At 39.2% G+C, this 13,458-nt stretch overlaps 2 protein-coding genes across 10 annotated transcripts in view; both read right to left on the bottom strand.

The window, feature by feature from the left end:
• LOC147311660 (bromodomain adjacent to zinc finger domain protein 2B-like) overlaps window positions 1-1,188 on the bottom strand; it is a 51,855-nt gene extending 50,667 nt beyond the window's left edge. For 7 of the 9 annotated variants that reach the window (XM_086267879.1, XM_086267869.1, XM_086267868.1 and 4 more), the window contains exon 1: window positions 982-1,188. The gene's annotated coding sequence lies outside the window, so the exon portion shown is untranslated. Of the gene's footprint in view, window positions 1-840; window positions 944-981 lie in introns of those variants that run through there. The other 2 variants (XM_086267870.1, XM_086267873.1) reach the window with 2 other exon arrangements.
• Window positions 1,189-6,747: 5,559 nt separating this feature from the next.
• On the bottom strand, window positions 6,748-11,199 carry cd302 (CD302 molecule). Its single transcript, XM_086267283.1, has 6 exons — window positions 11,048-11,199; window positions 9,240-9,365; window positions 9,003-9,119; window positions 8,594-8,776; window positions 8,458-8,478; window positions 6,748-8,353 (listed from the first exon to the last, which is right to left on the bottom strand). Exons 1-6 carry the CDS (start codon window positions 11,124-11,126, stop codon window positions 8,151-8,153), a joined length of 729 nt encoding a protein of 242 aa, XP_086123409.1. The 5' UTR covers window positions 11,127-11,199; the 3' UTR covers window positions 6,748-8,150.
• Between the last annotated feature and the right edge of the window lie 2,259 nt (window positions 11,200-13,458).

Genomic DNA, 13,458 nt, shown 5'->3' with positions numbered 1-13,458 from the left:
TAATAATTTAAATTAATTTAAAAATAAACAAAAACAAGCAAGAACTGAATTTCTATGACTTCCCACATATATGAAACTGTTTATTAAATGTCATTAACAAAAATCTAACTCACCTTAACTCCAAAAAAGCACTGTTTTAATCTCACTCAAAACAGGTAGTTTTTTCTTTTTCTAAGACTCGTTTACTATCATTACTGTAATAAACACAAAGCGTCTAAATAGAGGGTGCTATTTTAATAGCCCAACATGGCGAATGTCTTGTGGTTAATATGAAAGCTGGCACAAAAATGGAGGGCATTGTCATAATCTCAAAGGTTACATTTCAGCGCAGACCACAGCTGCAGCGTTAGCTGTGCTTTTCCTTTTAAGAGGAAGAAACAAAAAACGAAGACAAGAGGCGGAGAGCGAGCAGCCCGTCTGCCACATTAATGCAGAATCATTTATTATTAGCTAAACATTACGGAAGCTCATTTGTGTTATATCCAGCTGTTGGACAATTTCATGACACGCCACGAGCTTAAACCCACGACAAATACCACACAAGCGGGCAGTCAGACGTTACTTTTAAACATGACACACTCCTACAAGAAGCGTAAAGTGAGCTATAAATTTAATAGCTAACTTTCCAGTAACGTTTGCGGACTCGCGGAGAGCAACACCGCCGCCAGGTACTGAACATCACTGTTAGCATTAACCGCTTACCGAAGTCTTCTTTTTATACACAAGTTCCAGTGTAAACATGATAGCAGTTATATCCTTAACAAAGTTTACCGCAGCAGCATTTATAACCGCTCTACATACTTTTAATACCAACTTTTTCATGTTTTTTTTATAACTCACCGAGCGGACACAGCTTCACTGAAGGCAAGTGTACGGTAAAAGGATGCTGCTGGTGAAGTTAGCTTAGCCATCCCAGACGAGCGAAAGAGTGAAATAATACATGACATGCGTGAACCTAACGAGCGAAGGTCGTCAACTCACCTGATTATCGTCTTGTATTCCTTAAAAAAAAGGAGAAGCGGAAAGGAAAAGGTGTTCATTTACGTCCCGGTCAGTTTAAGGGCTGTTGAAAGAGATGAGTGGCGAAGTGGTCAGTGATTGAGTCCGGCTGGTCGGTAACGCGCTGCTGAACGTGTTGATCTCTGATCGCAGATTGAAGAGCCTCTCCTCCTGATTCACTCTCCAAGCAACTCGAGCGAAGTGACGTCAGCTCCAGGGTTCGGAGAGGCTACCATGCAAAGTTGTGTGGCATCGTAGTCTCTAAGATGGCAGCATTGCAAACATATACATCTAAACATTATGCAACACCAAGCTCAGTAAAGATCACATATCGTGGACCTTGAGCATCAGTATTAACAAGGATACAAATTATAGTAATAAACAAATAAATACACATTCAAAGTAAGGTACCCAGTAAAACAGTTCATTTAAGGGGGTTGCAATTGCATCAATGCCAGTAGTTACATGTGCATCTTGTCAAACTTTCCAAAAGTCTGGACTCCTATAAAGAAAATATGAGCGTACTATTGCTTTGATGGTTCCTGGAATAAAATGTATAGAAAAGCGATATTGTCATTCAATAAAGTGCTGCATTTGGTCAAGTATGTGGCCGTCTGCTCACATCTCAGTGCATTTAGGCTTGTTTAGACATGACTAAAAACATCCTGCAAGTTCAAACTGAGCATCATCACACGGTAGAAAGGTGATTTTAGTAACTTTGAACATGGCGTACAGGTTGGTGCCAGACGGGCTGGTCTGAGTATTTCAGAAACTGTTGATCTACTGGGATTTTCCCACACATCCATCTCTAAGGAGACTATTCACTGAGTGACAGTACCTCCATCTGCCTCTGTTTCTAGTTTTTCTGATCACAGCGCACAACTGGCAACAGGAAACAAAGTGTTACACTCCCTAGAAAGAATGTAACTATAGGGAAATGTGCTGCTCATGTCTACTAGTACTGTAGATTAAGGTTATAAAAATAAGGATAAAACCATGTGATTTGAAATTCCAGCTTGTTTCACACACACGCACAAAATGGGTAGTTATCTTTTCGTTTGTTTGTTTATTAAAAAGAAAAAAAGAAGATACATTGTTTCAGTTTCTGTAAGCCTGGCCAAAAGCATGCTGGCATATGAGTTCCAGTTAAACACAATAATTAAGGCACAAAGGCATGTTTGAATTAAAGATGTAGAGAAACAAACCCCCTCATCAGCATTTGTAATCTATAACATGTTTCTTTACCTGTTCCACGTCCCTTGCGGCCATTGATTTTCCTCCTTTTAATTCTGCCATTATGCAGCTGTCACAGAAAGCACCAAATGGACAAACACGCTGAAAAGATTTTATACATTTGTCCTCCGAGCCACAGCATAGCTGGGCTTTTTACTTTTACAGCGACGATAAAGGAACGTCTTTTTCTGGCCACAGTCTTTCATATTATAAAATTAAAATGTCATCCTAATTGTTAAAATAAAAATCCCAGTCAGTGCCTGCGGTGCAAAGCAGCAAGCGGGGGGAAGGGCAAGTAGTCAGTCCCCTTTACAGAGTCTTGATTAGAAAGTATAATTAGATATCAAAGACGCAGCAAAGATGATGTCTCGAAAGATTGATAGAAAACAAGATGTGCGTTTGTTTTGTTCTTATTATTATCACTTCACAGAAAACACAGAATGCCCTCAAGACACAAGAATTGGACTCACTGCCACTGTTGTTTTTCTGTCATATTTAAATCATTTAAATTATGTCAGCGCACAATGTTGTGATCCTTTTCACACCTAAGCCTTCCAGCACATACATTTGATTTAGCATATTGCACAGTGCGGGCTAAAGTGGGCTAAACCTGTACATTAATCTCTTAAGTTTGCAGCTATGTGTGTAAACTAAAGCTGCATTGTGATCATTTTCATTCATTTTTTTTAGCATTTAGTTTGGCTCTCACAACAAATCAAATCATAAGGTATGTGGTACTGCATGAAGTTTATATGAGAGTAAACACATGCAAGATGTAATATAATTCACATCAGTCCTGTGGGATACAAATAAGTGAAGTGACTGGTCAGAAAGCAGTCATTTGCATAGTAGTCTTTGTTTTCTTCTGTTAATTGGAGCATGTTCCAGGATAGTAAATGGAGGAGAAACATGAGATGACCAGAATGAAGGACAAGAGAAACAGATGCTCTGTATACAGGCACCTTTCCCAGGAAGGACAGGCACATGAATAGAAAACGAGCACAGACAGAAATAACTGACATCCAACACAATCGTGAGAAAGAGACATAAGGTTCAACCAAAACCCGTAAGGCAGGAAACGGCCTTAATGCATAAAGAGTCAGTGCTCCGCTGTGTGTATTTGTATTACTAAGCCTATGAGCAAGTCATGGATTTCATTTCTGTTCCATATTTTATTGATACATAAGTTCACTCAGTGCATGATGCAGATATTTCTTGGCTTCAAGTGTTTTTCTGTCACATTACTGTATCGCGTATTTCATTCACACGTACAAGTGTTCATTTTAATTAATCATTCTGGGTTGACCTCTTCCTGCTCTGAGCAGTGGTGTGGAAGAAGTGTGAATTCAATTTGTTTCCTGTTTGTAAGAGAGAAAATCAGACAGTGCTGCTTTTGTGATGAGAAAACAGAGCAGTATATGACAGCAAAATATCTACAGTGTATCTAGAAAGATGGATTCTGAGGATATAGCAGTATGACTAAGCTAAGTTTGGAACTGGAACTGTAAAAATTAGATTAGTGATCAGTGATCCTACTGTAATAATTGTTTAAAAAAATTAAGACACTGATTCAGATCACATTTCCAGCTGAATCCTTGCATTATAGTTATATATCTAATAAATTATCTTATATTGCATGTTTTTAACTCACTACTTGATTGTAGGATAACTAATAAATATGAATATGGACATAGAGATATACAGGATTGTAACTTTGAAAGACCTGAGCTATAAATTTATGATGCTGTTTAACACTCCAGTAACACATCAAAACCATCACAACCAAACCATGACTATGCAGTTAATGCTGTCACATTGTTATCTAGTGCACTCATGTTATAGATTTGACACACCCTTCAATGTGGACTTACATATGTCGGTAAAGCCATTAAAAAACAAAATCACAGATTAAGTTCATTCTACTGACAAAATATGAATTATGCAATAGCTAAATACTTCACTGGACTGAAACAGTACATGGCCTCCCCTTGCTTTTGTAATAATGAACTAGTTCAGTATTCGATACCGGATGTCGCCCAGATTAACAAGGTTTGTGTCAGGTGTTGAGGAACCAGGACACACTGATGAGAAGAGGGCTACTGGAACAAGGAGGCATAAGTGGGCAACAGACAAGAACAGGGCGTTGATGGAATGCTACTGGACAAGTAACTCCAGCAGAAGGGCTTACATGAAGAGGACTTGGGACCTACAGAATCTTCGATACCCAGCATCCAAACGGATGTCAAAATAACTAGTAGCTCAGTGTTCCAACATTCGGAAGAAGGAACTGCTTGATGAGGTACAACACAAATGCTACGGCAAGGGGGGGGGGGGGGGGGGGTGATACCATCACCCAGACCATGCAACCTCCCTGAATAGGATCCAGTAACTATGACAGGGTCTCCAGTATGAAGAATGGGACAGCATGAGGAAGAAGCATGAAGAAACATGAGCATCTGGCTGCACAAATGAACCAGCTGCTAATGGACAGGAGGCTGAACTGAAGGCTGGACCAGTTTGATCCAACTACCAACCAATAGCCTGCCTCAGTACCACGTGGAAGCGAATAAGATACCTGAGTGGGGCACAGGAAGAAATTGGCAGGTAGATAGAGCACCAGAAGGCAACATTGCAAACATTGAGGACAGCTAGAAGTACCTGTGAATCCTACAGGGAAATGGGAACCATGAACAGGCCGCTAGGAAAGCTGCAAGCTTCAGAGGGTAAGGTAAGTCCCGAGGACTCAGCTGAATGGAAAAAACAAGATCCAGTGATCAGCTGGGATAATGAAGAGGAGGAGACATGTCAATGGCTTGTATGTCCTCCAAAAGGTGTCAACACCACCAACAAATGCAGAAGAGCATCTCTGAACACACAACATGTTGATGTAGCCACTGCTGTAATATAAGGAAACTTTGGATACAGTTTGCAAAAGCTGACTAACATTGGGCAACAGAAGATTGGAAAAATGTTGCCTGTTCTGAGAATTCTTGATTTCTGCTGCAATATTTGGGCATTAAGTTGACAATTTAACATAAAAAAACCCCTGAAACCATTGATCCATCCTATTCCATAACAGACTTTAGGCTGATAGTGGTGTAATGGTGTGGGGGATATTTTCTTGGCACAAACTGAGGCCTTTAGTACCAACTGAACATGGTTTAAAGCTTACCCCAGTAGTTTTGCTGACCATTCAGTCCATTTATAACTACAGTGTATATCTGCTTCCAGCAGGATAATGAAAAATGATTTCTTCAGCATGACAATAAGGTCCTTGTACTCAAATGGTCTCCACAGTCACCAGATCTCAATCCAGTAGAGCACCTTTGGTATGTGGTTGAATAGATGATTCTCATTCTGGACGTGCAGTCTATAAATCTGCAGCAACTGTGTGATACTATAATGTCAATATGAATCAAAATGTCTGGGGAATGTTTCCATCACCTCTTTGAATCTGCCACAAAGAGTTAGGGCAGTTCATAAAGCAAAACTAGGTCCTGCCTGATACTAGCAAGGTGTACGTAATAAAGTGTCCAGTGAGTTTTTTTTTAATTAAAATGTATTCAGATTTAACATTTATTAAATTAATAATCCTTTAATTTCTCAGTGTTTTGTTACTACAACAGTTTAAAATCAAGAAGCACACATAACCTGTGCTGAACAATACTTTATTCTAATAGAAATCTTAAGAGACATGCTAGAAATCATTCTTATGAATTACTAACACAAGCTGTTTAAAACTAATGTTTCTAGACCTTTTTTTTTTTTTTTAATTTGTGGAAGAAATGTTCTATTTCCCGTAGACTCAAGATACATTTGTTCCACTATCCCACCTTGTGGCCAAATCTAGAAATTACCTCGACTGCCAGGAAGAAAAGAAAAGGTGTTTACAAAGACTCTCTATCAATGTGCTGCATCAGTAAATGCTGGTTCACAACTGCTTTTAATCATTCATTGTAAAATGTTAAAAAAAAAAAAAACATATCAAGAACGTGTACTTGCCCAGCAAAGAGGCATCCGTTGACAATTTCTGAAGAAACTTTGATGGATTGCAGGCTTCTTGGAAATCTGAAATTAGATGTGCATGAAAGTGAAGGATATCCTGCTGACTTCTTTCAATTCGGTTTCATCTCAGCTTCACACTAAAATGTCAACAGAACCGATGGACTCTTACAGGGACAGACACCCTTCAGCTGACAGTGATTAAGAATGATTTTCACAGACTCTGATTTTGGTAGTCCAGGTCATTCTTCCAGTCTAATTTATGCAGTGACATGTAGATATTATATATCTAGCATAAATGGGAAATATAAGACAGACTAGAAAGTATTCCTATTTTCTGAAATGGCATTGCTAAAAAAAAAAAAAGCAATAGGGTTACTTGTTGCATACTATTAAAAATCATACCAAATGAATCTTATATATTATGCATTAGTGCTTTAAAAAGAATGTGCTGTGTATTTGAGTGCAATTTTCCATATTCCCCTGATTACCCATTATTACAAACACAAAATATGGTTTTAAGAAATTTGTGCAAATTTATTGGAGAAAACAAAATCAGCATCATACAAAGGTTCCTGCCATTCTTCTGCAATATACTCATTCCATATTCACATCATGCTTTAATCCCCTATAATCATTCACATTCGGTTTTCTTCTAGAAATTCTAATAGTAAGATTGTCTTTTCCACAGGGCAGCAAGTAAACATTTAATCCCACAGTCTTTTAACCCTTTAAACTATAAAGTGTGATACCCATTGAAATCCTGGAATGAATTAACAGTTTAAATATTTACTGGCTGTATAGTCAGGACAGAAAGGATTCCATGTGCTTTCCATAAACGAGAAACAGCAGAGGAAAACAAATATAAAAGCATTCTGCCAGAAAATCTCATAAAGTTACCTTAAAGTCTTATAATGTTACAGTCATTTTTATTTTTGTGGATTTTTGTTCACCTAAATTGCAACATCATTGTGCATGAAATAACAAGGTGGCTCCTCATGCTTTCTTGTTTGGAGGAAGCAATTAAAAGAGTCCTCTAACTATTGGAAGAAATACTGGACTTTTTTTTTTAAGGCAAGTTTAAGCTTTTTATTTGTTATATTCCAGTATGGCTCATACAGAGCTCTGTTAACACTTAAATATATAAAACGTAACCCTGACCGGGTTACAAGGTTGTCTTAGCTTTGGCTTGAAGATTACAGGAGTTTAATTACAGCCTATTTTACACTGTAGAGTTTGAATAATCTGAACAATTACAACAGAGACAAGGTATTCAAAAAAAAGAAAACATTATTGATTGCATTTTAAAACAACAACAAAAAAAAAACAAAAAACAAAAAACACATGAGATACATATATCTCTTGTGTATAAAGTGGCAAAAATCCCCCCAAAAACTTGTTAATATCCCTTCTTGTTCACCCTCAAGTTTGTGGGACTCCAAACCAAGCTGAATTAACTCTGTAACAAAAATTCCTGCATGCACACAAAACACGTGAAAGTCACACTCCTCATATAATCTTGCACACCACTTAAGGAAGCCATTAGTGCATTTGTTTCAATATGCAAAATAGGAACAGCTGTTGACCATTCTGTAGTGTCTGACGTGTAACCTGACGTTAACGCCCAGTGGTAGCTGAGGAAAATGCACCAATCAGAGATATTTACAAATGATCTGTTGTTAGTGCAGGTGACTAAAAAGCATGTAGATGTAAAAGAAAAATGCTTAGCATCACATTTCTCCCAAACACACATTATTCTGAGTCATGCCACTGACATGCGTTAATCCCAAACTGCTTGCGTAACAATTTTAAGAGTGGACTTCTCTTTGAATGGGAAGAAAAAAAAAAAAAGATAAAACAGCCACCCATGGGGAAGGGTTTGGTGTTTCTTATTTAGGAAGAGAGCGAACGTTCTCCTATGGTGTGCTATCAGTCTCCTCAGCCTCCACCAGGCACGACTGGTCTGTGTCAGGGACTCGGAACGGAGGGTGGTACTCGAATGCCGTGACGATGCCGGAGCCAAAGTTGTGCTTCTGGTGCAGAAACCAAACAACACCTGAGACTCCCACGATAGCCACCACGCTGAGAATGACGAGGGCAGAGAGCACTGCGCTAGGTTCTGAGGGAGACGATTAACAATATAAGGGAGGTCACAATTAGTACCAAAAACCACAGGAATAAGCACAGAAACCGTGAGGAAATAAAGCTCAAAGGTTGACTTACTCCGCTTGGCTTTCTCTTTATCTGAAAAGTAAATAAAGACAGAAAACACAATGTGAGGCACCAATCGCAGCCCTGTTTTCTGAAGTGACAGATTCAAATTCCAGTGCAACATAAAGAAAAAGAAACGAAATCTCACCCTGGGCGGCTTCACAGATTACCCCATTCTCCAGGTCATCACTGCAACTGACAATTTCCCACTTTCCTGTGTTTGTGTGCAGAGCTGCACATTTATCCATGGGCACGAGATCTGACGTCAAAGAGCCATCCTCCCAGTTAGAGAAAGTCACCGCGTTGTCGTGAAGCCAGGTCATGTTTTGAGCTGACCAGACACATGAATTGTTATTTCACATATTTAGAGGTTTTAGGGCAACTATAGTTAAAGAGTATATTTTCATTAAGCTTCAGCATTCCTCTAGCATTCACAGACAGACACAGAAGTGATGTCCATCTTTTTGCCCTTAGTTTCTCAGTTTTCCACCTAGTGACCTCCAAACAACGCTGTTAATTAGTTATGAAGCTAGCCGAAAGGTTTTCATGAAACTTACTGTTTGAGTCGTAATACATTCCAAGCCACACGATGACCGGCGGGCTATTTTTCCACACTTCAGGGCTATAGTCGATGACAAATTTATTCTCCTCCTCACTCTGGATCGTCAAAAGTTCTAGGAAAACAATCACAGTAAATATGAACGCGTAATCACACGCGTTGATAATGCAGTCGATTTGACTTCTTGTTTTTAAACACAGGAAACATTTGAACGTAACATGGCTCGGTCATCTACCGAAGCCTTTGCAGTGAGTTTTTGCATCTTCAAAGCTGTAGCTTTTGATTTTGTCTTCATCTCCGTGGACAAAGTGGTAACATCTGTCCTTAAAGGGCACCCAGGTTCGTCCATCTGCAGGGCAGCCTGAAAGAAACAATGGAGAGCCACCCTGAGACCTACAGTTCAGGACAATTTAAACCAACACTGTCGATGAAGTGTGTCGGAGAAGTGCCCCAAGTTTGTAGGGTTAAAACTACCCGAGGCTCTGGATCTTCTTTAGTGTTCTTTGCCAGGACTTCACTAATGCAGCCCACTGTGTGGTGTACACAGCCAGACTAATCTCAGTCTTCATGATATTCCACTTTGTGTCACTGTCATGAATCATCACGTGACCTATACTCCAGCAAACCTCTGTTTTCAATCTGTTGCTCCTGTCTGCAGTGAAATCAATGAATGCCAGGGTGACACGCTATTGCTAGCTATACATGTTCCACCATGTTTGATGCTGCTTTACAACTTTCATCTGTTCACCATTTTGATGCCATTTGTTTGGTGTTACGCACTACAACTTTTTTTTTTCAAGGTTTTGAGAGCAACAACCTCACATTTTTGCTTTTGTGCATCTCAAACCATTTGCATCTAGTGCAGAGCCTCTGAGGATTGTGGTTATGAATATGACTGAAAAGGAAACATGTACTTCTATCACCTTGCTGTTCAGTCACAAAAAGCCTTGTGCCTTTCCACAGATTCCTAAGCAGGGGTGGGCAATTAATTTACCCAAGGGGTCATGTGAGAAACTGGGCCCCCTGGGTAAATGAATTACCCACCTCTGCTATAAACACACTAATGCTTTACTTGAGTCTGATTATTATCCTGCAGTGAGAGACAACTTCACCTCAATGAAAATGACAATCTATTCTAAGCCACACGGGCTCCTCTTTGTCCATGTGGCTTAGAATAGATTGCTATAGATGTCAAACAGGTGTCCAATTACTTTTGGGTATTCCGCTTAAAGAAAAGTGCAAGCAAGCAAGCACAATTGTTTTGGCATCGTGATAACCTAATCAAACTAAAACTGAGACCTGTAAAGCTATGTCCATTATTTCATTTCAAACCGATGCCCTTAAAGCACATTAATGAGAACAAAAATGGGAAATCAGCAGTCAAATTCATAAAACTTGAGACGCTTTGCGTCATAACCCAGTTGGTTGCTTCCAACTTGTGACCACAGTTCCTCTTTTATTAGTGTCTCTATTCTGTGTCTGGCAAATGGTGGCATGATTTTATTTATCAATTTATTTTTGGAAATAAGGTTATGTGCTAATATGGAGTTCTAGTACAGCATAGGCGCAAAAACTTGTGTTTTCACTTCAAATCTGCCGTGATTAGCCACCCTGAGGCGAAATACAAAGAATGCAAATGCAGTAAGCACTCAGACAAGGTTTAAAAAAAAAAGAGGTGAAGCCCCGATTCTTTCTTTTAAAGAGCCTTTGGAAACAAACGACAGGCGTGCACTTTCACTCGGATACGTGCACGTACGCAGTGTGCTAACGGTGGTTCGCAAGTTACGTGATACAAGCAAAATACAGTGTCGACATTCAGGAAAGTTGGTTAGGTAACATTAATAAATGTATTTACATTTCTACCCGCAGTCTAAAAACACGAACCCCTCCAAACCCAAAGTAAACACACACCAGAGAGCGCAAATAACACAGGCCTACGCACTGTTCAACCCAGCGGTGTAACGGCCTGACAAACCATAGCATGCCTTTAAAACATATCGCTTCCTTTTAGCTTAGAGCTGAGGTTCAGTTTTAAGACCTTACCTCCCGTCAAAGCCAGCTGAACACACAGCACGAAGACACACCACAACAGCGAGCGGTGACTTTTCTTCAGCGACTCCATGTCTGAAATCTTGTAGCACCAAACTTGTTTTCTGACTGTTGCTCGGTCCAGTCAGCCGCAGCGTGAGCAAAATCCCACCCACCCACACACCCACAGCAAAAGCACAGCACACGAGTCACAGCACGGCCTGAACACGAGTAAACATCGCGGTTATCAGTGGGAGATGGTGAAAGCAGCATTTATTTGGGGTCGTTATTGCTGATTTCAATGGCTTGAACAACGCGGAGAACGATATAAATATAATCTCCTGCGCATTGTAATTACAAAATACGGCACGTCGGCAATTAATGCAAACGGATGCAAATTAATGGAAAAGTTTCATCTTCCGTGCTTCTGTGAATATAATTCGTTTGTGTTGTCACAAACAAGTGCAGTCCACTCGGAAGAGCTTTTGCAGCACGATTTGCACATACTAGCCTTTAGATGGCGCTGTAGGTCCAGTTTCCACAACAGTTTGGGCAATGTACTGCTATTGCTTCTCACAAACATACGATAAAAGGGTCTCTCTGAGTTAAAATTGCTGTAATTGTAGACTTCCCTTACTCATTTTGCTGATGTGGTGAAGTATTTCAGATAATGTTGTTAATTACTGTATTCAGATTGTCCTTTGAAAAAGGATAATTAGTAATTATTAGTAACAGTAACCCACCATGTGACAAAATGTATCAAAATGTAAATGTCAAAAGGTTGTTGGTTCCTATTTTACATACTTTTATTTTAATTATCAGCTCACATATAGGCAAAGGTGCATTTATTCAGACATTCTTATCGATTTGTCGTCCCCTCCCTGCATCTGAAAATTTGCTTACTGCTTAGAAACTGTTTATATCATGCTTATTATGCTTATTCCTCTGTATTTAACCACTTAGTAACCAGATTAAATTAAATATAAATATTTTTTTAAATTAATTTTTAAAATTGTTAATTGTATATTTAATTGCATGTTTCAAAACTAAAAAGAATTCGTCACCATTATTTTGTCAAAAGCAAAACAAAACAAGTTTTTGAAGACGGAGCCTTTGCAATTGTTTTGTTATGTAAACATGAACAATTCACTGTCTGTCTGTCCTCTTAAAGAGGTTTAAATGAATTTCCTAGTAAATTTAACATCCTAGTCCCTCCAGATATACACATATAAAATTGTATTGTATTTAATTTTTTTAATAAGTGGTTTCGTTTCATAAGTATTTGTACTGTTAACTTCAGAACTTTCTGTGTGATACCTATTACACTTGTTTATCACAGGGTTCACTGATCCATGGCTTTTTCAAAATATAACACACACACACACACACACACACACACACACACACACACACACACACTATATGGTTCCACTCTTCTTGCAATTTGAACACCCTGAGCTGGTATAAGAAAACAATGCACTGCATCAAAATGGGTATGAATATAGGATGCCTCCAATGTAAGCAAAGAAGAGAGTGGATATGAGGGCCTCATTTAGGCAAAGAGTGGTTGTTGTTCGGGGGGAAAACAAGGTTTCAACTCCATTGCTTGTAGGCGCATGTGGCAAAAACACAGACAGCTGGAGCGTGAGTTTTGCTCCTCGTCTGGAGCCGGTGGCTTCCCGTAGGGTGGCTCAGCACTCTGCAGGAGACTGCGGGGACCCATCTGCCATGGCAAGGCCTGCTCACAGACAGTCACATCCAAGCTTCTAGAGCGCCCCAGTGCACCCACTCACCCCGCCCAGGCCATGCATGTTGTCAGAAATACCATGTGACAGAGTTAATATCTTTCCTACCAGGTCCTCACCTTCTGGGCTCAAAGCATAGCAATTCATAAATATTGGTAGACCATCTCAACAAGAAGCCTATTGTCTTCCTCTTATATTAGTGTCAGAAAGTCAGAGCTTCAGTTTAGCCTGGATATTTAATATAATAAAAAAACTGAACTGTCTTATAGTTACCTTAAGGTAAAAATACAGGATATATTTCATATTACACCACATCTTGGAGGCCTAAATGATCACTTCTGATGCATGACTTTTTTATATATATATATAGTCGAAGACATAATATTTTGAGCCAGCTGCATGAGATAATAATGTCTCATTAATTCAGTGAGTGGCTATCTGAAAGACTGATTAATGTGGAAGGAAGGAGATGTGCATGGTCACATTACTTGAGTGTGTTTTCTGGGAGAAAACTGACAGCAAAGTGACCTTTATCAGCTGCTGTGTTGACGGGGGAACTAAACAGATGTTCGTTTTCTTGCATTTTGTGCATGCGTGTTTTTTTAATTTTATATGGCTGCTGAAAAATGTCAATCCACCAATAATTTATAAATGACTATAAAGATAATTTTAGGATATTTA

Source organism: Aulonocara sp. 'chitande type north' Nkhata Bay, linkage group LG16 (genome assembly GCF_057382095.1).
Source record: "Aulonocara sp. 'chitande type north' Nkhata Bay isolate Kocher_YH1m ecotype deep benthic linkage group LG16, A_spYH_male_GT1.1, whole genome shotgun sequence".
In the NCBI taxonomy this organism is placed as follows: Eukaryota; Metazoa; Chordata; class Actinopteri; order Cichliformes; family Cichlidae; genus Aulonocara; species Aulonocara sp. 'chitande type north' Nkhata Bay.
The sequence above is the reverse complement of the archived record's forward strand: the minus strand, read 5'-3'. Positions and strand labels throughout refer to the sequence as shown.

What these genes read in the sequence shown, in the direction of transcription:
- cd302 (XM_086267283.1), bottom strand. Translation starts at nt 11,126, where the DNA reads ATGGAGTCGCTGAAGAAAAGTCACCGCTCGCTGTTGTGGTGTGTCTTC. An exon ending in TCAGCTGGCTTTGACGGGAG is followed by an intron (nt 9,366 to 11,047) that starts GTAAGGTCTTAA and finishes TGTTTCTTTCAG; the next exon opens with GCTGCCCTGCAGATGGACGA. An exon ending in TAAAGAGAAAGCCAAGCGGA is followed by an intron (nt 8,354 to 8,457) that starts GTAAGTCAACCT and finishes CGTCTCCCTCAG; the next exon opens with AACCTAGCGCAGTGCTCTCT.